This window comes from Bradysia coprophila, unplaced genomic scaffold, assembly GCF_014529535.1.
Source record: "Bradysia coprophila strain Holo2 unplaced genomic scaffold, BU_Bcop_v1 contig_350, whole genome shotgun sequence".
Taxonomy (NCBI): Eukaryota; Metazoa; Arthropoda; class Insecta; order Diptera; family Sciaridae; genus Bradysia; species Bradysia coprophila.
This window is the reverse complement of record NW_023503608.1, coordinates 4979052-5003694: the sequence shown is the minus strand read 5'-3', so window position 1 is coordinate 5003694 and position 24643 is coordinate 4979052. Positions and strand designations below refer to the sequence as shown.

At 34.3% G+C, this 24643-nt stretch overlaps 3 protein-coding genes across 8 annotated transcripts; 2 read left to right on the top strand and 1 right to left on the bottom strand.

Annotated features, from left to right (window-relative positions):
* The first annotated feature begins 4984 nt into the window (after positions 1-4984).
* LOC119080484 lies at positions 4985-9003 on the top strand. The gene is made up of 2 exons (XM_037188873.1): positions 4985-5182; positions 7964-9003. Exons 1-2 carry the CDS (start codon positions 5027-5029, stop codon positions 8828-8830), a joined length of 1023 nt encoding a protein of 340 aa, XP_037044768.1. The 5' UTR covers positions 4985-5026; the 3' UTR covers positions 8831-9003.
* Positions 9004-10989: 1986 nt separating this feature from the next.
* Positions 10990-24528, bottom strand: LOC119080422 (glutathione hydrolase 1 proenzyme). 6 transcript variants are annotated; one of them, XM_037188763.1, is made up of 10 exons: positions 24348-24528; positions 23981-24220; positions 13875-14095; positions 13609-13807; positions 13342-13548; positions 12969-13206; positions 12724-12911; positions 12414-12654; positions 12231-12344; positions 10990-12029 (listed from the first exon to the last, which is right to left on the bottom strand). In XM_037188763.1, the coding sequence occupies exons 1-10, from the start codon at positions 24476-24478 to the stop codon at positions 11883-11885; spliced, it is 1926 nt and encodes a 641-aa protein (XP_037044658.1). In that variant the 5' UTR covers positions 24479-24528; the 3' UTR covers positions 10990-11882. The 6 variants fall into 6 exon arrangements, with proteins under 6 accessions (XP_037044658.1, XP_037044664.1, XP_037044663.1 ...); XM_037188769.1 differs by lacking the exons at positions 23981-24220; positions 24348-24528 and adding an exon at positions 17292-17310; XM_037188768.1 differs by lacking the exons at positions 23981-24220; positions 24348-24528 and adding an exon at positions 17273-17293.
* LOC119080560 (nuclear protein 1) lies at positions 19808-20763 on the top strand. The gene is made up of 2 exons (XM_037188975.1): positions 19808-20369; positions 20531-20763. Exon 1 carries the CDS (start codon positions 20091-20093, stop codon positions 20298-20300), a length of 210 nt encoding a protein of 69 aa, XP_037044870.1. The 5' UTR covers positions 19808-20090; the 3' UTR covers positions 20301-20369; positions 20531-20763.
* Positions 24529-24643: the final 115 nt, after the last annotated feature.

Sequence of the window (24643 nt, the reverse complement as noted above, 5' to 3'; positions counted from 1 at the left end):
GATCAAAAAAGGACGATCTAACCGGGTCGGGAATATTTTGCCCTAGCATAGCTAAAGAAATATCCGTGTCACTAGGAAATTTTTTAACAGTATTCACTACAGAAATTACTGGAATCATGGAATGCTGCAGAGAAATAATTAATAACCACGAAGCTAATGTCTCACCCATAAATATTTGCTCAGACAGTCAAGGTGCAATTAAAGCGATTAGCGGCTTTAAATTTTCATCTTCAATAGTCCTTGAATGTCGCGATACTCTAGAAGAACTATCTGGAAAACACCAAGTGTCACTTATTTGGGTTCCAGGGCACACGAATGTCGCTGGTAACGAAAAAGCAGATGAACTAGCAAGATTAGCTTCTAGTACACCTTTCATAGGACCTGAGCCAGCAATGGCCTTATCATTCTCAACACTTAATCGGCTCATTCTGAACAGTAAAACCAAAGAATTCAATAATTATTGGAATACCCTAGACTTTGCCAGACAGGCAAAAATATCGATCAGAATAAACAACAAAAATTCGAAATACTGCCTGTCACTCGATCGGAATAACCTCAGAAGACTTGCCGGCATACTTACAGGTCACAATTCTCTAAAGAAACATCTCCACACAATTGGGGTGGCAGACGATCCACACTGCGAAAAGTGTGGTGAAATCGAAAGCACAGAACACTTTCTTTGCGAATGCCCAGCATACATTATGGCTCGATCACAGTATCTAGGTTCATACGTAACCAAGTACACCTCGATATGGAGTATCGCTCCATCAAACATCCTCAAATTTCTAAACAAGACTAAAAGAATATAAACGACCGTGGGTACGCACAACAGGCCCATCTGAGGCTTAGGTGCAGGCGTAAAAGCCACCCACTTATTCTATCTATCTATCTTGATAGACTTCAATTTACTGAACGAGTGGGTCGAAAAACAAATTTCAATCCGTCATTATATGAGAATATCGTGCACAATAAGCGCTGCATGAGTTAGTAAGGTCCTTAACTATTATTTTCAACGTACCTGCTCTTTCACTTCATATATTTTAACCTGTTATAGATGGCAAACATATTACCAGTATTATTATCGGGTCTATTACTTCTATCGATAAATAGTTATTTACGTATTTATTGTGGACGCTAGATTTTAGGCAATTTCGCGAGTTGTAGCCCGAACGAAGTAAGTCTATTACGTCCATCGATAATAGTTATTTATCTACCAAGGTAGGCTTCGCCTCGGGTCGACAATCGACATCTAGTGCGAAAAAATACCGGCATACCTACCGTGGTAGATACAACGTTTTTCGCAATTTCGGGCCATAATCACCTTTCCAATGCAAAACATGTCCTACATTTTGTTCTAAAATTCTTGTGTATACAGAAATTCATTTGAACGATCAAGAAGGCTGCATTATAATACACATTGCAATGTGATGTAAAGAGACGCGTTGAATGAAATCGAGTAGTCAATGCTTAGTATATACGCTTCAACAATACGTTCGGTATAATTGTGTGACTCTATAGCCGAATGGCTAAAGTCTCTGCTTTGTGCTCAAAAACCTTTTGGTGTCGGGGGTTCGATTTCTGGTCAATGCAAGATTTTTATTTATAAAAATTTAGCCTTCGTTGAAGGTAATAGGTTCTTTAGCGTGCGAAAAAAAAGCTGATAACGCACTGCGTGCGAAAAAAACTTCATATTGCGCTGTGTCCGGGAATACAGTGAAATAAATACCTTCAAAACGACATTAAATGGATGCATGGAAAGGTGATGATTATAGACCGGAATTGCGAAAAAGTATTTTAATCTTATGATTTAAAATCTTGTACTTCAATTTTTTTAACATGCATTTTACTATACGTATAAAGGACCATATAACCCAGACCTTGTCATTATTTTTGTTGTCGTTATGGATAACAGATGAATAGCCGTAAGTGACAGTGTTCATGCTAGTAGCTGTGCTGTGCATCGGCATGAAAAGTTTAAAAGGTGTATACTTGTTGACTTTAGGCATTTTCGTTTGTCAACTCGCAAAATTGCCTAAAATCTCCCGTCCACAACAGATACGTAAATTAATATTGGCAGTAGAGCTAATTATTCATTTTTGTCATCGTTGTCGAAAGAAGGCGATATAGCGGTTCGTTAGAGGTAAAGTTGAGCTAAGGTTGAGCTAAAGTTGCCTGTAAATTGCAAATGATATGAGTTGTTCCGAAACCTTAGATAAATTTCAAGTTAACTTTTCATAGGTTTTGTTTTATCATCAGGGAAAATCAAAATGAAAAGCAACATATTAACCTTTACCGTACGGCGTACGTATGTTTATGAACATTAAATCTGTTAATTCAAATGTTAAAGCCTCTAATCAAACTTTTTAAAATGCAAAAGCATCTACTACTTCAAATTTTGGTCTCTTATATTTCTGTTATAAAAGCAAAAAGCAACTGAATACAACTGTGCCTTCATTTTAGTCATCTCCGTCAAAGAGATGACATAGCCGTACGTAAAAGGTTAAAAATATTGTACGAGACTATATATAATCAAAGACGCGACTGTGGGAGCTGCAGGAAACAATTAATGTGTCAAAAATTTTCGTTAAACTTTCTTTCCTCAAGAAAAAGTGAAAGTGACTTAAATTTTTCTGACTCGTCACTTTTCCTGACGTTGCCAACTTTCGCTGACTTTTTTGAACCGATCCGGAGACTTACCGAATGACGGATTTTCAATTATTTTGATAATTTGAGATTTTTAGATTTTTGATTTAATTTTTGACTAATAATTGTCCAATGGTCAGAACCAAGGTATATGGGTGTAGGTAATGTTATTCAGACGCGCGGCCTAGCACAATAGTTCGATCTAATGAGACCTTTTTTTTAATGGTTGACTATGATTTACTTGTGTTTTACAAAATGTTGTGCCTAAGGTTTCTAAGCAATTTTTTGATCTTAAAGAATGGTAGATTCGGTTATATATGGCATTACCTCCGCCCATATATTTACCTTGGTCAAAACAACATGAAAGAACATCAGAAACCTAAGTTCATAATAGAATCACGAGCTTACTATACTGACTTGCGCGAATAAAATCGAAACTTTAATGAAATGTGACTGCTCGATGTAGTAAACAACTCCATCTCGATACGACATACCGTTTCACAGTTCTAGCAGCGTAAATATCTTTTTTATACTTTTCGACTGAAAGTCTTTTTTAGCGTGTGAGAAGTTTCCAGACAGAGCCGAGGGTGAGGTCTGGAATCGAATACGCAAAAAAATACTTTTAGTCTGTACGAATAATATTTTTCATATTAGACGGAATATTTTTCTCTGTCCAGCATGAAAACCACTACCCGTACCACAGACTAAAATTTTTTTTTAGTGTAGTCTATTTGGATTGTGTACCACGCCTTCTGCTCGGTACATAACTTTCAAATCATCAAAATAAACATTTAATAAAAAAAAGGAATATTGAAAGACCCAATATTTTTTTGAGTGCTCTTATTCTGCTAAATTTATTATATGGGTGGCTTTGAACAGTGCAGACTTTGTTTATGTTTTAATAATAACTTAAGAAAAACACAAACCGGATGTGCAGATAATTTAGATAAAATTTCAAGTGAGCAGTAAAAAATTAGTTTTTATATTCTACATCGAAGAAATTTGACATCTTAAATCCGAAGCAGGTAATTAACTTGAGAAGAGAAATATTTTTTTTCACAACGCAGGCTAGAAGAGTTATTCGTACAACTAGCTGCATACAACTCATATGTATGTTGCAATGTTGCATATTGTTTGCATATTTTCTTGTTCTTGTTACTTTTCGTCACTAGAGATGAAAGGTCGTCACTTTTTGTCAGCAGTTATGAATTGCACTTACATTTCGTCACTAGCTACGAAAAGTAAAGCCACCAGTGAGCCAGTGAAAAAAGACCCTTCATACGTCATCCAAATGAGGCATGAGAAAGTTCACTTTTCGCAGCGGATAGTCATTTTCTCACCTCAGCTGAAACTTCAATAGTCTTTGTTGTGAAAAACGTTGTGTTGAGCTCGGGAAAAAGTAAGAATCATTTTCACTTGTGACATGTGGCCCAACATCCACATTCACGAAATAAAATTATCAACTTAGTTTTCACTCTGTGAACAAATAACTATTTCATCTGTGCGATGTGATTAACCTTATTTTCGACTCACAAGGCAGTGAGAAAATGATGTTTGGTTCACGCTTCGTTTGATTGAAGTTTGTCTATTTTCTCCCCTTGTTTCGAGAGGGAAGAAAATAGAAGCTTTTTCCCCGGAACTGTCACCTTTGTTTTTGTTTAGAAAAACTGCTCTAGTTCCTATTTCCTGTTTTCTTCCTTTGTAAAGAAAAATCTTTAGTTTCGGTTATGAATTTTCACCTCAGTTGTTTTAGGAAATAGTAAATTATTTAGATTTGAACTCCAATCTTACCCATTTTTATGGCAAGTCCAATCTAATATTCGATCCTGTTTATATCTACTTTTCAAATTGTAGACATAATAATTTTAAAAATGTCGCGCACATTTCAAGCAACTGAATTTGACAGGATTCAAGTTTCCTTACTCAAGGTTTTGAAACAACCTACTACCCTTACTGTCTGTAAACGAAAACGTCACACACACACACATTCAAGAACTGATTTTTCATTTCAGTCAATTGAGAGGGTATTGTTTCAGTTTGTTAAAAAGGATCTTGTGCAGCATCATTTTCATATCCGGGATCAACAATTTTCACATAAGAAGAACATGTAATACACTACTCTGACCGTTTAGTCCGGTCTGTGTACCACTTCGTTTTTGTTATGACAAACATTTATAAATATTGCGAACGTGTGAACGAATGAGTGGAAGACAAATAACCACTTCACAACATTTTATGCATTATTTATGTATATATAACTTATCTAAATGTTTCACAAAAATATAAGCAGATCTTTAGCTTGTATAATATTATTAAACACCCAACGTTTTTGAAAGAAAATTGTCATACAGTCAGTTCAAATTGAACAATCGAAGTGTTAACAATGTTTTCAAAAAATCAAATTAATACATTCAAGAGCAAAGCGTTTCATAAATTCAAACAGCAGGTCAATGCCATGAACCATGCTCTATTAGAATTGTCGGTGAAAATTAAACCTGATGAAGATATCATAAGGGAAAGTTCAAGTTACGCCCAAAAAGTGAGTAAATGTTGTAAAAAAGAGTTATATTACGAAAATGTGAGCTAAATTTATGAAATTAACCAAATTCTATGGAACTTTCGTCAGTTATGCGGTTAGGCAGGGAGGGTATTAAGAGGCATAATTGTTCCTCCTAAGACACACTCCAACATGATTCTTCTTAACAATTGGTACTTTATGCATCCAACGATCACAACTCGAAACAACTAGGAAATTCGGAAAAGCGCAATAATTTAAATTTGAACACACAAAATATTGACTAAAATATGTAGATTTTCTGTCACTTATTTGCTGAAATCAACTTCTACAATGTATACTCTGGTAATCAGGCTGAAATCGTTTAAATTATCAAAAATTTATTTTATTATTTGGATCGACGCACTGTTATTTGAATGACGTCAAGGTCAGCTTCGGTGCTAGACAGTGCGTTGTTTGGATTAAAAATTTGGCTGCCCATATTTTCACTTTACTAATAGAAGCATTTTAATCGAACTGACATCATTTTTCGGAAATGATTCGATTTAGTGTGACGCCATTTTATTATATTTTGATAATGCTTAAACCTATTGCAGTTTGTTTTTTAACATTTGTGAGATTTCAAGATTTATTTAAAAAATTTGTAACCGCAATTCCAACCGTATCAGTGGCAGTTTTTCATACGCTCTTGTGTTGTGATATTTTTGGTGTTGTCAGGAAAGTGAGCAGTTTCGTGTAAATTTTAGCTCAAAACAGAGGTACTTTAATTTTATTATTTTATTAAAATTTTATTAATTTCTGGAAAATGTAAGACCGCAATTCCAACGGCGAAAGTCCAAATTACCTTTCTGAAGCATATTCGAATCATTTTATATGACTGCCTAAGAGATACATCGACAGTTTTTGGGTCATTTTTTCGGGTTTTGTGGTATGAAAAAGTACCGATGCCTTCCGATAGAAAATATTTGTTGATATCAGAAAATGCTATTAAAGTTTCGATGCTTTTTAACGTCTGACATACGATTGTCAATGCTAGGAGCAAAGCTATAAGATATAAGTGAAAAACTGCTAATTTATCTTTGAAAAATGATCCTAACGAAGAGTCTAAGAAGTCATGGAATCTTGGTGAAAAAATTATTTGAAGAATCTCTTGGCCAAAAATATCTCATTTAGTTCTATGGGTCTGTCAGTTAAAAACGCCTTAGAAATTAGTGTAGTCGATAACGCAAATTCTATTAAGGAACGTTTAGCGAGCGAGTTCCGACAAACGAGTGATTGGAGGTTGTTGGGTACATCGAAGAAATAATTTTCTGAAGAAGAGACAAAAAATTCCTCCTCGTCCTTCCCCTCCCCACCCCTTCAAAGTTTAAATGCAGAGGTGTCTTTGTCGAATTATTGACAGGGCTGTGTGAAACGGAGAGATACGTGTGATAGCTCATTTTAAAGGTAAAGGTTCAAAGTTTTTTTTTGGTGCAGTTAGATTTTCCGAATTTTCCAAATCGTTTAAGACTTTTCCGACTTTTCTTCAAATTGATGTTTTAAATTTAAGGTTAAAGTTAAATAATTTCTTAAATATGTTCCGAAGTAAAAAAAAAAATTTGGTAATATTGTTCTGTATATCATTTGCTACAATTTTGCCGAAGAAAGTAAAATTGTATTTTACAAAATGTAGGCGCCATATTAATTTTGCACGAAAAAATTCCATGGTTTCGCATAGGATTTTTAGACAAATTAGTGGCATATTTTTGGTCGAGACAATCTTAAAATCATTTATTTACACCATGATCTAAAATTGTAAATTTTCACAAAAATGAGCCGTCATTGCTTCATGGTAAAAAACTGATTTTACGAATGTTACAATTCAAAAATTTGTCAGAGGATTCTTTTGAAAAACCACCTACCGAAATCGGATCAATTTCGTCTGGAATGTTAGTGATCGTGATCGAAAATTTTCTAGTAGTGGGATGTGGGTATACGAACACTTTGAATGTCAAAATTTCATATGCACACGATCACAAACGCGGCATATGAGACATTGATGGAAAGCTTGGATAGCGTATACGTTACAGAGACCATGTTAAGTTGCACATTAATAGCCATTACTATCGGCACAGACCTGCCATAGCTTTTTACTCCTTTCACCAAACTTGGAACTTTATCATTTTTTTCTGACATATGTTAGTATATGTTTATCTAACCAGGCATGCCCTGAAAGTACTTGACACTCACAACCAATTTGCAAATTGTTAACGGTCGTAAAATGAGTCCAAAAAATACCCAGGTATCGGCACTTTTGAAGACCTGCTACCAGCAAGCAATTTTGGCTAGAGACTATCTGTAGTCTGTTTTGAATTCCTGAGGCCACGGCCTTTCAAACGCTATATATATCCATCTCAGACGAAACGGGGTCCAATTTCGGTAGGTGGTATTTCAAAAGAATCCTTCTCACTAAATTCTATGACCTTTCCGAAAAATGATTCCACACTGACCGAAATTTCCTACGTGCATTCGTGCATTTGTGCCCCTGTTAAAAAGTGTGGAAAGGAAGTTATACAGCGGGCTCGAATATAATACGTGCTTTGACAGAGATTTAAAAATAAGAATTTTATTGAAGCCTAAATTTGCAATTTGCAATATCCGAAGGGTCTTAAAAAACCGTAATACTGACAATTACAGATAGCAAAACAATCAAATTCTATAAGAGTGACACTCAGCCACACCTAAAAACTTTTCAGAAAAATTTAGCTTACATTTTCGAAATTTTACGAAAAAAATTTCTTTAAAACCAATTTAAATTTTAAACAGATCGCCGAGATATTGAAAGTGAAAAGCGTCTACAAAATCGACCGATTTTTCTTTGCCGGAAGTTTCGGGAAAAGAACGAACACTATCCAATCGGATGTTGATTGCGTTTACTTCATCAACGGCCACCTGCCTCCATTTGAAGGAATTTTAAGGGAATTTTACGATATTTGCAATCAGGCTTCAGTAAAAAAATCGTTCAACTCGTTCGAAATCAACCTGAATAAAAAATCGATCAATTTTGAGATTAATGGCCGCGAAATGGTTTTAGCCACTAACTTCGCGATGGATTTCAAGAAGCATCGTTCGAAACGTCATCATCAGCAAATGGGAGTGCTTGAACAAATCAAGCTAAATCCAGCCAAAAATTGTTACCAGTACAGCAGTGCACTAGCTGAATCTACGCTTTTTTTCATGAAATCACGAGTAAGTTTTGCCAACGAGATGGCACGCATTTCCAAGTGTTGGTTCCAAGCGATCGGAAGAGACTTCCATATTTCTGGAGCAAGCACTTTCATCGAATTGGTGGCCGTGTATGCTGCCCGAAAAAACATGCCATACTTAAAGGCGTTCATTCGTTTTCTGGAGGAGCTCATGAACTTTGAAAAACTAGACGTATCCTTCAATAGTTTCCGTGCCATTTCCAAGGATCATAAACTCGCTAATCATGCATTGCCTCGGGTCATCGATCCAGTAAATCCGTACCACAATTTCGCTGGATATTGGTGTGATAAAGTCGATGACATTCAAGCTCTAAAAAGAAGTGCTGCTTTTACAATGGAACGAATCCAGCAGTTAGTTCTGGATCAGCGCGTCACTGATAATGAAGATTTGGTTAAGAGTCTTCTTCATCAACCAAATCGCGTCTAAGGCGTTACATTTTGTAGCGTTCAGAATGTGAACATTGTGCCTTCAGAAAGTGGATAATGTGCCTTCAAACTGAAGAATGCACTTACATCTCCACAGCATTAAGTCAAGGCTGCATACTACTTGCATTCCTTGATTAGATTATTGATAGAATTGTGTCAGCCAAATGGGGAACTACAAACCAGCTGAGAAAGCAGTTTGGAACCGATTCCCAAGACCTACTCCAACGTTCTCATCGTGGCTACGCTGGAAATACTAACAAGTTACTAGTCGGTGCAATTATCGTAAGGTAACACTGCTCATTATGACTATTACTATATGGTTCACAGCTAACTGGAGAGGTCGTTATGAAATGTTGCAACGAGTTTTTTCACAACGAAAACTCAACTGCATGAAACTTAAACGAAAAGTGCTACAGTTTTTAACATGCAAAAGTATCGACATATTATACATTTCATATTTTCCTTACTTCTCTCATTTCTCCATATACTCGTTATGGAGAAATGAGAGAAGTTGGAGAAATAAGAAATGTATAATATGTCGATACTTTTGAATGTTAAAAACTGTAATTGATTTTCCAAGGGATAGTCGAATACTGTTCCGGGAATATGTTGTATGGGATGGCTGCTGTATCATCCGTAAAGCTGCTGGTCTTCGGAGATAAATGTCAACTTGTATTTCACTCACCTGGTTTAAATTTGATATTGAACGTCAGTATCAGCGAGTACTACAGCAAATTCAACGTGTTACATTAATATGTCAAGAACGAATTAAAAGAGAAATCGATGTTTTAGAATTTATTATTTTAGGTTCTTTTAGGTTCTTTACATTCAACCTACAATAAATGCGAATCATTTTTACAAATTTATCTTTCCATTTAATCTAATTTAAGGACGTGGAAGCGGTTTACAAATTGTTTCGTGAAATTAATTTGGACATACCTGGTAAGTGTATCTTTATGATTTGAAGTATTTTCTTTTGTTTCTAATCTCCTTATTCTTACCAACGTTCAACGAAAAACTATTAAAAAATCAATGTGCGGTTTCGACTTTTGTTCATTTAAAAAACAATCAAACCTTCGATCGTTTTCAAAGTTCTTTGAACAGACGGTCTGGAAGTAGCGTTAAAGGAAAGATTACATTCGACTTATAAATCAAACGTATACAGAGCAGAGCTGAGCTGAGGACCTATTTTAAGGAATTAAATTTTTAACATTCCCAAAAATGCCCGATAATTCGAAAATTTTGTTCCTTTTTGTTAAAATGTTTAAAAATATGATACGAAGTTAGTAGGTTGGCTCGTGGACATCAACAACTTAAAAAATCATAAAACGAACATAGGTATCTTGATAAGGGATCTTTTGAGCAAATATAGTGAAATACGCTTTAAAAATTTAATATTTTTTTAAAAGAATTTAATGTTCTTAAACATCGCCTATGCGCTGTACAAGGTAAAATTTTCATAGGGTTTATTATAGTGAAACATTTTTACAGTAAGTGTTGAATTCAATTACAGTTACCCCTTAAATTCAAATTCAAATTCGACATTGCGTTGGCTAAAATTTAATGTATGTTTGCAAGGACATTTGAAACCGGAACTTAGTACAAGTAAAAATGTTTCTTTCTCAGAATTGAATTTAGAAAAAATCCTTGAGCACAAATTTTCCAACTTTTACGATTTGCAAATGGAGACTTTAAGCTTTCACAAACGGGAGGTATATATTAGTGGTGTAATTATCGACTCTATTTCTACTTTTGATCTAACAATTTTTAAGACATCGAAGCGAAATCTTTTACTTCATTTCTCATTTCGACAGTTGATTTATAGTGTCAGTCAACGCATAGTTCTTTGACCAAATGTTCAGTTCGTTTTCGAACATTTAAAAAATGTCTTTTAAACATGGTTATTGCAAAATGCTGAATTAATTTTTTGGTTCGTAATTTCGATACAAAAATAAAAATTTCTTGAAGGCAACACAATCACCAGATTTAGTTCAACATCACCAATAATTGTCCAAATTAATTCAGAAAAATTGCATTGCAATCGCTCGCCCAAAGTTTACAACTTCCATCGACAACACTTAATTTTTCTGTTTAACATTGAAATTTACGGAAATTCCGAATCGATTCAGTTTTGTCAATTTCCAATATCCGAAACAAGTATTCTATTCTTACATGATATATTATACGAATGATCAGTACATTTACACATACAGTTATCACTATCACAGATAAATAATCAAATTAAATATTTCAACAAAAGATAAGGAAAAACATGTCGCGTTTTCCGTAAGTTTATAAAAGAAAAATGAACCATTCACAAACGGCAAACGTATCGCCATATAATCAGTAGTATTGTCAGTGTTTGATATAAAATCTGTTACTTCATTTACCTTAACATTTTACGTTTGGCTATAATAAAGAAGCGGTAGCCAATCACTCATTTTCACGTCATTTTATTTTCGATAATAGGTGCCGTTTCTGAATGGTTTTTCTCCAAATAAAAAATGAACGGGTTTGTTTCACAGGAATTTCACAACGTCTACGTGCCTTATACATAATTATTGATCCAGTCTATTCAGTATAGATATATGAGTCGATCGCACCCGATATTCATCGAAGAATGATAAATTTAAACAAAGACAGTGGACTGCCATGCTCGCACAGCAAAGACTCAGCCTGTACCGTTGTACTGAAGAGGAATAGATATGTTCTGTTCATATTTCCCCCTCTATCATTTATTATGGACTACAAAAGATTTTGTGAGTTGTGATACCAAAGTTTGTTAAAAAAGTCAACAAAAGTTATCGAATTGCATCTTCAATTTAGGAATGTAGTCCTCAATTTGGTAAGTATAAACTGAGGAACTGTTCGATGATCTTAGATTTGGCCATCACATCGAATCCACAATAAATTGTCCTGACACGGGCTGATTTTCCCTGTATCAATTGCTTGTCCATCACTCATTAATTAATACTAAACACAATTTTGGTCGTCAGTTGTCGTTATTGTAGTGCCGAACGAAACGTAATAACGACATTTCACCGAAAAACGAATCAGAAACCGATGACTTCGCCCAGTTTCCGGTAGTCAGCTATTCCGAAAATTCCACTTTCGTTTCGGTACAAAGCATTAATGATCGAACCACGATTCGAATATCGCTCCATAACGTGTCCTCTCTTTTCAAGCTCGCTGATTATACTCTGCAATCAAAGTAAATGAACTATGTTATTGCGCTGTAGCGGATGGATTGCAGGAATTTAAAAAAATCTATTAAGTGTCCTCAGGACGAGTTAATTTAAACGTTAAAAAATCTGTTTGACATCGATCAACAAAAGTTACATTTACCGCTTAATTTCATAAAAATTATTTACCGAATGGATTCAGGCTTTAATCGCACTAACCTGTTCATTCCCGTATTCATATTCTAGAATCATTGGTATCAATTGGTGATGTAATCTCGGTGCATCGATTGCTTGTTTTATATCTTCTCCCATCCATAGTATCCGAACCAATGCCTAAGCAATTTCGATCAAATTAAATTGCTCCAAAATTCATAATTAGCAAATATTTTCGTGTTCACTTACATTTACAACGGATGATATGATTTTAGCGCCACCAGCTGCTCCGATTACGATTTTTACCTTTCCCAAATTATCGGTGATAATTATCGGTGTCATAGACGTTACGGCTTGTTTTAAAGGCTGAATGTAATTGAATGGCGACGGGGGCAAATTGAAATAATTCGATTGTTGCGGATAGGAAAAGTCATCCATTCCACTGTTGAATATGATGCCAGATCGACTGCCGACTAATCCTGAACCGAAACTGAAATGTAAACGATTTGTTAGCTGGAGTTCCTACAGTCGATACTTTAGCCGAAATCGTTTTTCTTACTAATAATTTATGGAACTAGTCACCGACACTGCATCACCGTTCGGTGCTATGATGGACAGATGTGATGTGCCGAAATTTATTTTGATGGAAAATTTTGGATTGTAAAATTGCGAATGATATGTTTGTTCATCGTTGACAAATTTGCTGAGTCTGTCGGTTGTTTCGACGGATGTTAAATACGAAATTATCTGAAAGTTTTCGCTAAAAAAACGGAACCAAAATGGAATCAAAATGAAAAACTTTACCGAACGAGTATCTTCGAACAGAGGATCGCTTAATCTCGGTCGTTGAGCAAACGCAAATTTTAAAGCTTCAATAATTCGATGATAGATGACGGCCTTATTTCGATAATCCTTGGTTATTTTGCATTTTCGCAATATGCTCAATGCGAAGGAAACTATTAATCCACTTGATGGGGGTGGTGTAACGTGCAAGGTCTCATTGTCGGTAAGTTTGATTGGTATCGATTCGTTTATAAGAATTCTGTTGAAAAAATGTTGTTAACGAATCAGAACGATCGTAAATATATAGCGGCCAGTCTCTTGATCGGAATTAAGTTCTAGCAATCTTAGTGTAGTTTTCGGTAAAATTTTGACAAAATAGAAACATTTCAATTACTTGTACAACTCCAGGTCCCTTCTCGTAATGATGCTTCCCATTTCTCTCAGATCGGCCACAATATGTTCAGCTAATTGTCCGGTATAAAAATCCTTGCCACCATTTTTCGCCAACAGTCGATAAGTTAAACATAAACTCTGCGGTGGTTTCACTATAGATCCTGGCTTCCTTGGCATATAGCCAGTATCAGGGTTCAAGAACATTTCACTGAAATTGAATAAACATTCAGACTTCGTTGGATCTTTTTGATTTTCTGCAAGAAGTTACCGATAGTATGGAATGTCCTTGATAGCAGTATGCAAACGAAAAGAGTCGGCCATATGTTTGGACAGAACGAATCCATTTTCACAGAGTTTGATCGTTGGTTCAATTAGTTCGTGCCATTTCATAACGGAAAATCGTTTATGTAGCTCCCAATAGCCGAGTACCTCTCCAGGTATAGCGATCGACAGAGGGCCAGTAAACACTTAAATTTTTAAGAATTTATTTTGATCTTCCGAATATTTCGATGGCCTAGAAGTATAGTTTCTTACTTTTGTTCTGCTCCGACTTGTGCGCGTTGTACGATTCGTTTCTAGCCAGTATCGGTGATCGTTCTCTAGCATTTATTGTGTACGCTTTTCCTTCTTTTTCGATGAAAAGATTCATCAGAAAGCCGCCACCTAGACCCATTGACTGCATCGACGTCAATCCTAAGCAGAACATCGCAGAAATGGTTGCATCGATTACACTTCCATTTTTCTGCATTATCGATCTGAAATAGTGAAATTAAAATTGACTTTTTTCAGTCGACATTCTTTCGTTAGCAGTTTTCCATATTTTTTTTCTTTGCTAAGTATGTGACCTTGAAGATTTAATTGCGTTCAAATTTTCAAATTATTTAAATTTTCAGAAGGCAGATGTTGGCTTTTGTATGTTTGTAAATACAAAAAATGCTAAACTTATAAATGACTCACGGCGCCAATAATTTAAACAATTTTGTTTATTCAAAGCCTAATATATTTCTGCAAATGAATTTGGGTGTCCTCTATTTTGATTAGATAAATTAACAGAATTGGAGCCCAACGTGAATCTTTAAAGCCAAAAGACTTAAGAAAATTACAATACCAGCTGCATAGTGCTAGTGCATAAAACAATTTTTGAGCCAAACCTCGTTGAATTGCTGAGCTTTAGGAAATAAGGTGAAGTCCAGGCTTTCAAGGAAATTAACTGACCTGACGTGGTCTCTCGCGTATTTTAGTATCAACCCTCAAATACTTACTACGTCGTTTGTGTAAAATTACCCAAATTAATTCTCAAATAATACGTTGCAGACCTTAGCGTTCTTTCGGTGCATATTATGTGTGGATCGAATATACTATAGTTCATGTGAAAAGTTTAAATGAACTCCTTATTCCTGTTAAATCGAGTATAAGGTGCCACCGATATCCGAGGGGAAATAACTTAGATGATTAACACGATTAACCAAATGTTAATCAAGTGATAAACTATGTTAACCATCGTAAGTTAGTTGCTATATCCAAAGCGTGCTATTATGAAAGAAAGGAACGTGTACCCCAAAACTTTATTCTCTTACTTTCTGTTTGTCTTGAGATTTAATTCTTTATCGTATAAATCTCTGAGTATTCAAGCCATAGGCTGTTCGATTCCGCACATATTCAGAATTCGATTCCGTATTCTGAATATCATTTTCTAATTAAGACAGGGATATGATACAGACAGACTAGTTTCAGTTATTGAGATATCTATATAGCACACCAATTGATGCATAAATCGTATATGAATTAGCGAATCGGATTGATTGAAATTTCTCTGGGTGTATAAGTAAAAATGAAGTTCATTTCGATTATAAAAATTCTGCACTATCGCTTTGCGCCACTTTCTCCACTGGCCTAAGAACTAGTCCAATTTTCTTTGTTTCGGAATAATTAAATATATAAATCGCTAGCATGCCGAAAACTTATTTCTGTTCGTGAACACAACTATAAAGAATCTGAATATGTATACAATGAAATCAGAAAAAGGCGATCAGAGGTCGCCTTCAATGTTGTACCGAGTTTAATACAGAAACAAAATGTGAAAAATGGTTTAATATGGTGTGATACATGAGTGAATCGACAAATGCAACAATTTTGCCCTTTCTTATAGAGGTTAACGAATAATATAAATGCACAAAAATGATTGTGCTCAGTGAATTGTTCAAGTTGAAATTTAAATCATATTGAGCGTAATATAAGTAAGAGACTGTACCGGACAGTGGAATGCATTGCATAGATAAGTGGATACAAAGTAACTACAAAATTAAACTAAACGAAAACAATAACATTATTATATTTTGACGCGTTTAAAACTGATTAAAAACAATTTTATAAAATTATACTGAATCAGCAGTGAGAGAAATATAATCTGCATGCTAATCCAAATATATATATAAACAAAAAGTTAAGCGATAAACTATGGGTACTATATTATTGTCGAACAAAATACTAAAATGAAAAGTTTCCTTTTGTATTAATTGCTTGAGTATTATATAAACTCCTGACATCATCGGAAAATGCTGTCGCGATATTTAAATTTCAATTAATTTCTGACTGCGTTATATGGATGGATTATGCATAAATTATGCCTTCATTCATCACTCATATTCTACTATAATATTCACGAACCGGAAATGCTGTAGACCGCAATAATTTTAGATTTTGAACGAAAATAGAATTGCAACAACTGAGAGGTTGTACCAAGCCTAGTTACCAGGTGCAGCCTGGCCCTATGGGCGTTTGGGCGATGCCCGAAAGGCCTTTTGAATTTTGTATGGATAAATCGCATTGATAAGTCCTTCTTCTTCATACAATGTCCGAAGGGCTTTTTCGAGAAGTAAATTAAGTGAAATTTTTCGTGGGTAGATTTCACTAAATTCAAGTGCATTAGGCGAAAAACGATCGTATCGACTTACGAAGAACAATAATTGTCTACCACTCAATTCCACTTAAAAGGCTGAACAAAGGAACAATGAAAGAAACGTGTCGTCTGCTGATTTATACTTATCGAAAAATATTCAGTGCAAGACTCTAGAGAAGATCGAAAACCCTCTCAATATTCAGATTGCTACAATGTCATTTGAATGTGTTGATGAATTCAATTTTTATTCACCGAAACCTTGGATCCGTACGATAATTTAGTTACTCTACAACGCACAGCGAGAAATACAATCGGGAATCAAGGAAATTTTGAAAAAATTTACATAACAAACCAGTTGCGTTTGATACAAAATCTTTTACTTTATATGTTTAAGCATTTTTCTATTCACAGCCAAAGCTTGCAACACAAACAAGACCTTTGTTTTCGTTAAAATTATTTAGCCAAATTTTCCATAATCAAATTAATTGAAACAGTAAATTTCTAGTGTCAATTAAAGTAGATAGCAGACAAATCGCACGTGAAAAATAACACAACATCCACTCAACGAATGAAAACAAAAAGCCGGTTACGTAATATTTGTTTATTTATTCCTTTGTCTAGCTCTGATTAAATCACTCAGTTAATTTTATCAAAACAAGCTCTAACACTAACAAGTGAATCATTCGAATATCGTTCAAGGATCTGTCTACCAACTATAAATCCTTGTATTGTACTATGAGTGCCATTGATTGATCTAAGTTAAATTATTAAGATATGTTTATGTTCAAGATACAGAGCGCGCGTAGGCAATGCACTTATTCTCCCATCTAAGTTAGAGGCTATCTTTAGCGAAGCGGTTGTTTATGAATTTAAAAAAATGTTTTTCATGTTCCACATTAATATATACCGAAATGTGTACGTGTTACTTTTCACATATGCATACAAGTTAGTGTAACCCATCAAAACACAGATGGGCTATCAAATATTTATCGATAAAATGATGACTAGAATGTATATAATATAAGGTGAGTACCTATCTATCCACAAGGTACCTGTATTTCGTGTTTATTTTTATCAGTATTATTGAAAGTGCGACTAATTTAATGAAGCAGAAAAAAAGTATTGAAAAATGTAAACAAATTACTGGAACAAGATAATGTCAGCAATGTATTTTTGGGACAAAAAAATATTTTTTTTTTATTTTAACAGGTGGTTTCATTGAAGTCGGAGGAAACTTACTTTTGTTTAAGCATTCCGTATAAATTAATTGGAATATGAATCATATGACTCATAGCTGTATGTATCTCCTGAGAAAAATAAAAATTAATTGTGAAATTGATAACAAAGCAACGAAACATTTTACTGGAATATTCTCCGATCGACAATTTTTGAAACAAAAAAATAATCGAGAAGGTTATGAACATTGGAATTGAAGATGTGATCATTTGTAGATTGAGCTTATCTCAATTATTATTTTTTTTTACTGCAGTTGGTAAAACACGCCGATTTCATTTCATTTGGTTAAAATACAATTTCCTTGCACTGTAATAAAACGGATAAATAATGAGCTCTTAAGTCCAAGTGTCGTCTGCTTTGTTACACGTGCAGTACACGCACATAACGCAGAGTAGTCCTCATTCATGAAACAAAGTTGAGATAATTCCATTTTTCAAATATTTGTTGATTAACGGACAGCGGATTTTCAGTGTACAGCATAAATTACATTCACACTTCAAGCAACTCGTTTATATTTAAAATTTAGTCATCCGTTGTCTACAACGATGAAAAAAAGCGATGACTCTTAACAAATTTCTTATATCAAAATTAATGTTAAAACGAATGAAGTAAAAGACTTTATAACGAACAAGATACGATCTAAACTGCGTCTTAGATATTATCAGTTATTATCGTCAGTAAGTTTTAATAGATTCTGATTAATGCTGTTCCTTTTGTTTGTAAGAAGTAAAGTTAAGGAAGCCTTAAACCAAGACGCTGCTATACAAAAAAATGTTAGCTCGTCACAATATCAAAGAATGCAATCGGCAAGCACATAAATGACTCATATATCAATTTAATTTTCTATTTAATATTCCGTAGAATTTTTTTTATTTGTCACGATTACAGTCAGAGGCAGTGACATTTCAGCTTGTATTTGTTTCAGCTGTTTCCAGCTGATATACACATACAATCAAAGCTGCTGAAAAAGAACTAAAGAAAATGCATGCTGAAATTTCACAGCCTATAACAGTAAATTCTAAAAAAATCCATTGAGTGGCCTGGAACAAATCCGAAGTATTTGCGTGTTTTCGTGTGGAGCATGTCTACGTTATAGTTGTAAAGACTACAGGCTAGTCGGGAGTTATTATTTTGTTTTTATTCATCCTGTATGTGGCAGGTCGATATTTCGACTAACTTCGCAAATAGAATCGTTTCGTTATTCAAAGTGATTCAAAACGGCCGACCCGATCCGAAAACTGAATGCGTTTTTGTACATTACTCAAGTCTCTCAACCAGAATATGAAAAAAAAATTGGAGATGACATCCCATTATTTTCAAACCTAACGTGAACCAGTTGACAAGACTTTTTAAACCTTTTAGAAACGGCTTATTATCTATTCAATAGTATTGTATACATATTTGGTGAGTTCAAGTGTAATCTATAATCAATTGAAGTAAAAGATCTTTCATCAAACATTATTCCTTTATGGAATTTTTACATTTTAAACAAAAGAAGAAGACTTTCGAACATCTCCTTCGTAATTCTCTCTATACTTATTAAGTAACTGACTATTTCGTGCTTCACGAACGAAAATGAGGTCAATTTTAAAGTTTTTTTTTTCTAGAGTTTTCGTCCAGAACGACGTGAATTTATCTAAAATGAATCATCTAAGACACATACGTAAATAACCATTGTAAAGGGCATGTTCATCTTCAACAAGATCTTTTACATCCAGTCACAGACGGAGAAGTCGGAACCATTTATATTATTCAAAGAAAAAGGTAAATCTTCTAAATAATGCGAACGTTTCGTTTACATAAAAACATCTGTCCGCTCATAAAGTTTGTCGATCATTGTCTTTGTTCTACACGTTCTAAAATGTAGGCCAACATATTCGTCTTAATTTAAAAAAAATCCTTAGGAAAATCATCGATTGGTGTAGAGAGTTCGTGAAAAAAAATAAAATGATGAAATTCAGGCATCAGTCATTTTTACCGCGACGTGGATGGTTGCGATAAGACAACACAAGGAAAATAACGAACTAAAAAGTTAATAACAAAAACAAAAACAAATATTGAACGATAAGAAAATTTGTTCAGACTTTTTTTTTGTATTTTCAATGATATACGCGGTCTTAAGGTACATATAGATTCGTAGGTATACAAAATATAACGAATCGATTACATAGAACCGAATGTTATATGGATGTGTGTATTATATGCGGTTCCCACTCTCTTGTGTAGTGTATCATCAAAAATTGCCGAGTGCGATATTCGAACACATACACATCGTCGGACAGATGTGTTAGGCTGTGTTTATTGCCCAGAATATAAATAACTGCGCACAAGGTTCTTTAACATTCAGTTATCGAATAAAACTTGATACATACAGGCTGTTTTCTACATAAAGTGTTGGAAAAATAATAATTTTTTTCTTTCTCAAATACAAATAAAAACCAGAATATTGCGCAGTATAAAAAAAGAGAAAATTTGATTTTGTAATTCTTGTGTTCAAAATATATAATATTAGCAGAAGATACGTTTGACTACGTGTACATTGAATTATTCCGAGTGGTGAAAAAAAAAACTTTTTCTTCGTTAAACAAAGCCAAATAAAAGGAAAAATTAGTAAAATGTCGACTGAACAACAATTCGATGAATACGAGGAATACAACTTGGGTGACCATGACAAGCACATCTTTTGTGGCCATAGCGGAAAACAAAGAACAAAGAAGGAAGCTAGCACCCATACAAATCATACCGATCCGAGTGGACATTCCAGAAAGATTTTAACCAAACTCATGAACACGGAAAACAACAAGAAAGAGGGCAAAAAGAACTAATCCGATTGTGATCTTCAGTGCTGTGATATAGAACTACATAAAAATAACAACAAGAAAAGAATATTCTGTGTAAGTTCAATGGTCGTATTTAGCATTTTATTATTTTTAGATATAAACAGAGGGGGCCATACAGAAATAAAAAAAAACTTAAATTTCTATTTTTGGCGAAAATTTAAATGTTTCGTAATTTTTGATTTGGGATCTAATTGACTCGTTTCGTCTTATTTCAGGTATGATTGAACTTCACTCGATTGGATTATAAGAACACACACACACCGTGAAGAACATTATATAAATTATCTAAATAAGTTTACATTTTACTCCGATTGCTGTGCGTTTTTGTTTTTGATTTATTGAATTACAAAAGTAACTTTAGTCAAGTAAAGGAAAACTAGTTGCATAAATAAATAATAATAATTACTAGAGGAGTGTGTACTAAACATTGTTGTTAAACTTAAAAAAATCAATCAAACAAAACCTAAACTTGCTTCATTACTACAATTAATTCATCTCTATTTAAGGTATTAATTATTGTCGTTCGAATCATTTAGAATTATTATGAAAATCTCGTGTTCTGAATCAATAATTTGAATAAAAACAAAAAAAAAATGTTTAAATGGAAAAATCATCTGAAAATATCTCTCTTTCTTTCTGCCAATAATCTCACTATACCTCTCGTCTTTTCGCCGATAGATCAATACAATAAAAAAAGAGAACAGAAATTAATTGATATGTCGAGCGTCGGAGTAGAGACAATGACAAGGTTATTCACATCTTTATTTTATGGGTTTTTAATCAAACTATTTATTATTCAAACAATCAGTTTGATATCCGGCCTGTGTGAAATCCATTATTGTATTTCTCTCATACCATTTGTTCTGCGCTCTCTAAGAAGCTAATATAATGCGAGCTAATGTAAATATCAACGCAACAATCGACAAAACATTGTTTTTGAGAAGAAGAAAAAAATATCTGAAACCGGCTTCTGCAAGTTTTTTTTTTTCATATTCAAAAATGTTGGTCTTTTTTTGTGCGATTATTTATATACTGCGAACAATTTATTATCAACATTCAACATTGCGAATTTAGAGCTGAGTTCACGGCAACGAGTAACCGTACATTTATAACGTGTGCTCTCATATATCTAATGGCAACACCGCAGAAAGTACATAACATGTATATTAGAGTACCTTTTAATGTACAGAAAGCAGTGCGCGGCAATGGTAATGCAAATCATTGAAATTTGCATTTAAATTCATATGCCGAAGGGGATGATATGAAGGCCTATAAATGCATGACTGGTTTGTTCAAAAAGAAAAATGAATTTTAAATGGGAAATTGACTGTGCTCATCTTGATTTTCACAAATACGAATATGTGTAGAATGGTTGGACTGGGTGAAGAAGATTTAATCTTTCACACTAAAGACGGCAAGTATATTATCAGTATGTTCATCACAATGGATGGACAGTAAATGGACTGTTCTTCAGATGTCTACACTACTGGTTTCATTATAAAGAAGTTTTGAAAAAGAAATGTTTCATAGCTTGAATGGCTAATGTCTTACATTATAAAATTATCGAAAAAATTTAGAGTTTTACCAAAGCACTGTCAAGCGACAGTGCGTTGGTTTTACCCAATAACCTTTGTTACCAAAATCAGTCACAAACCTACATAATGTTAGCTACTGACCACAGTAATCAGGGAAAACAGGATCGACAGTTAGGGCTCAACATTTTACCAAAATATATAGTTTTCAACCCAATTTCGTTCATCCATCGTAAGACTTTCCGAAACTGATTTGTTCAAAGACCTACAAAGATTTAAATAGCATTTTTCAGAACTAGTCGTTCAGGACTCGCTTTCGACGTGTCCTGAAAAACTCCGCTTTCATCACGAATTACAAACAACGTTTTGTGTGCCGTAAGGATCATAAAGATACGGAACATACAAACAATAGCAAAGAAATCACTCTACAACAATTTCCCTTTTATTTGTAAGACCCGATTGCAACCGGAAAACTTGGGTTTAGTGCTGAAAAAATCAACATTACAATACTTGTAACACAAAATACTATTCTGCAACGGCGCTGCGAAAAGTGAACTTTCTCACGCCCTGTTTGGGTGACGTAGGAAGGGTCTTTTTTAGGTCTTTTTTCTTTTAGAAAAAAACCCTATTGTGGACACTACATCTGTCCGTCCGTCTGTCTGTCTGTCCATGTGTCTGTGTCACAAATCAAAAATGAGACGATAACAGCAATGATTCAAAATTGCAATGCTACTATGAGCAAATCAACACCAGGCAAATAATAATTATTTGTTATCTGATAACCAAATTGCTCATAGTTGGCATTGCAATTCGAAAATTTGATAGTTGGTAGTTGGACTACCACGATGATAGTTGACAACCGAATGAATTACCAGCGAGATGTTTACGATTCGAGAGCTTCGCACAGACTGATGCACTTATTCTGCCTGCTTCTCTATTTATAACTTGAGAATTTGGTAGTTGTTATCTCGAGAAGTGAGAAAATTGAGAGAAAGAAAAAAGACCTCACTAGGCTTATAGCCGGTCTATTCTTGTTTTACTGGTTCACTGGTGGCTTCACTGTTTGTCACTAGTAATGTAAAGTAACACCACGAAAATAATAATAAATAATAATCGAACCAAATTGTTTGAACGCGATACTAAATTTTTCTATTTACGCTATGACTATAAATGGTTCAAAAGTTTGCATTTCAAAAGTTCACTTTTCACAGTTGGTTGTAGAAACGTTGTATGCAACACGTTGAGAAATGGGGGTTTTTCGTCAAACGATGTGACATCTATTGAGGAAAACAACCCCATTTCGCAACTTAATGCATAAACTATTATTACGCAGCTGAGCTGAGAAAAGTAAACTTTTTCATGAATGGTTTAGATAACGTATGAAGGGTCTTTTTTCACTGCTTCAATGGAAGATATACTTTTTGTCACTAGCTACAAAAAGAAGTAACCAATAAATTTATCGATAAAAAGAGGAATTTATGAATTTCAATACAACCGAAGAGTTGAATTGCAGACATATAACATCTAACCATAACTATTTAACTAAATCAATACCCTCTCTATCAACCTAACTATACATTTAATAAGCTGGTAAAAACGCAACGCAGCCTTGTAAAATTAGAAATTAGTCGAAAATTTGCTAGAAAGGGTATTGACTAAATTATTTGAAGAAAAAGGCCATTATCAACAAAATCGTGTGAATTATTCAAGGAATTATTGCAGAACCGGCGCAAAACTAAATTTTTCGATGTATACACTATTACACTATGCCAGCGATTGACTACTTCGAAAGGGTTTTTATGATTACAGCAATTGAATAACTACTTGTTGCATAAATAACTGATAAATCCTCGCTTTCTCAGACTCGTGAAACACCTAGCATACCATTTTCTTTCTTCTGGAGAGTGTTAAAAAATTGCTAAATTTTAACTTCCTCAAGTGATTTTTTAAAATTTCTTTGTAAAACTCTTGCATCAAAACAAATAAGGGTTCAACCGACTCGATAATTGTACTGACAGATTAGAGGCCCAATATAATTTGCAGACAAATTTGCTAATTTTTTCCTAATGGTTCCCAGTTTTCAGCAGTAAAATTTTTATTTTAATAAAATTTTCAATTAAATTTTCGACTCACCGTCCTATTGAACTGCACTCCTCGGAATCCGTATTTATGGCCGCATTTTTAAATCGACGTACATTTACCGATGACGGTGGCAGCGGTATCTCCGGATTGGGTGGAAAAAGTTTAGCTTTGGCCGTGCGCTCAGCAATAAAATGTTTATCGAAATTTATGTAAATGAGCAGCATCACGAATGCAGTTGCCGAAAATAATGCAAATGCAGCGAATTTCTTGTGCACCATATGCATAAAGAGACTGAAAAAGTTGTTGCGGATTTTAATTTTCGAATTTTATTTTAGATTTCAATCAGCATTATTATATGCATCAGACTGGGTTTGGGGGAGGTTTGCATATAATGTGTATGTGGAGGCTGTAGACTTACTTGGAAAATTTATGATTGCAACGATGGCTAATTGAATAATCTTCGTGGTAGTTTTGATAGAAATCATTCCTTCTGAAGTATCTGTCGTCTGCTAGGCCCCTGTATCTACTTTCTTTCGACCGATTTCTCATGGTTAGACCAAAAACTTAGATTTTATTATTTTGAGCTTTCCGACGGAGATAAAACACTGACAGCTCGTTGTTTATAAATTGAAGACATGCGCGGATATGTACTAAAAGCATACGCAAGGGTAGAAATTTTCATAACAAGTGGATTTGAACAGGGTGCATAATATA

What these genes read in the sequence shown, in the direction of transcription:
- LOC119080484 (XM_037188873.1), top strand. Translation starts at nt 5,027, where the DNA reads ATGTTTTCAAAAAATCAAATTAATACATTCAAGAGCAAAGCGTTTCAT. An exon ending in GTTCAAGTTACGCCCAAAAA is followed by an intron (nt 5,183 to 7,963) that starts GTGAGTAAATGT and finishes AATTTTAAACAG; the next exon opens with ATCGCCGAGATATTGAAAGT.
- LOC119080560 (XM_037188975.1), top strand. Translation starts at nt 20,091, where the DNA reads ATGTCGACTGAACAACAATTCGATGAATACGAGGAATACAACTTGGGT.
- LOC119080422 (XM_037188763.1), bottom strand. Translation starts at nt 24,478, where the DNA reads ATGAGAAATCGGTCGAAAGAAAGTAGATACAGGGGCCTAGCAGACGAC. An exon ending in ACTAGTTCCATAAATTATTA is followed by an intron (nt 12,655 to 12,723) that starts GTAAGAAAAACG and finishes TTTACATTTCAG; the next exon opens with TTTCGGTTCAGGATTAGTCG. An exon ending in TCATATCATCCGTTGTAAAT is followed by an intron (nt 12,345 to 12,413) that starts GTAAGTGAACAC and finishes GAAATTGCTTAG; the next exon opens with GCATTGGTTCGGATACTATG.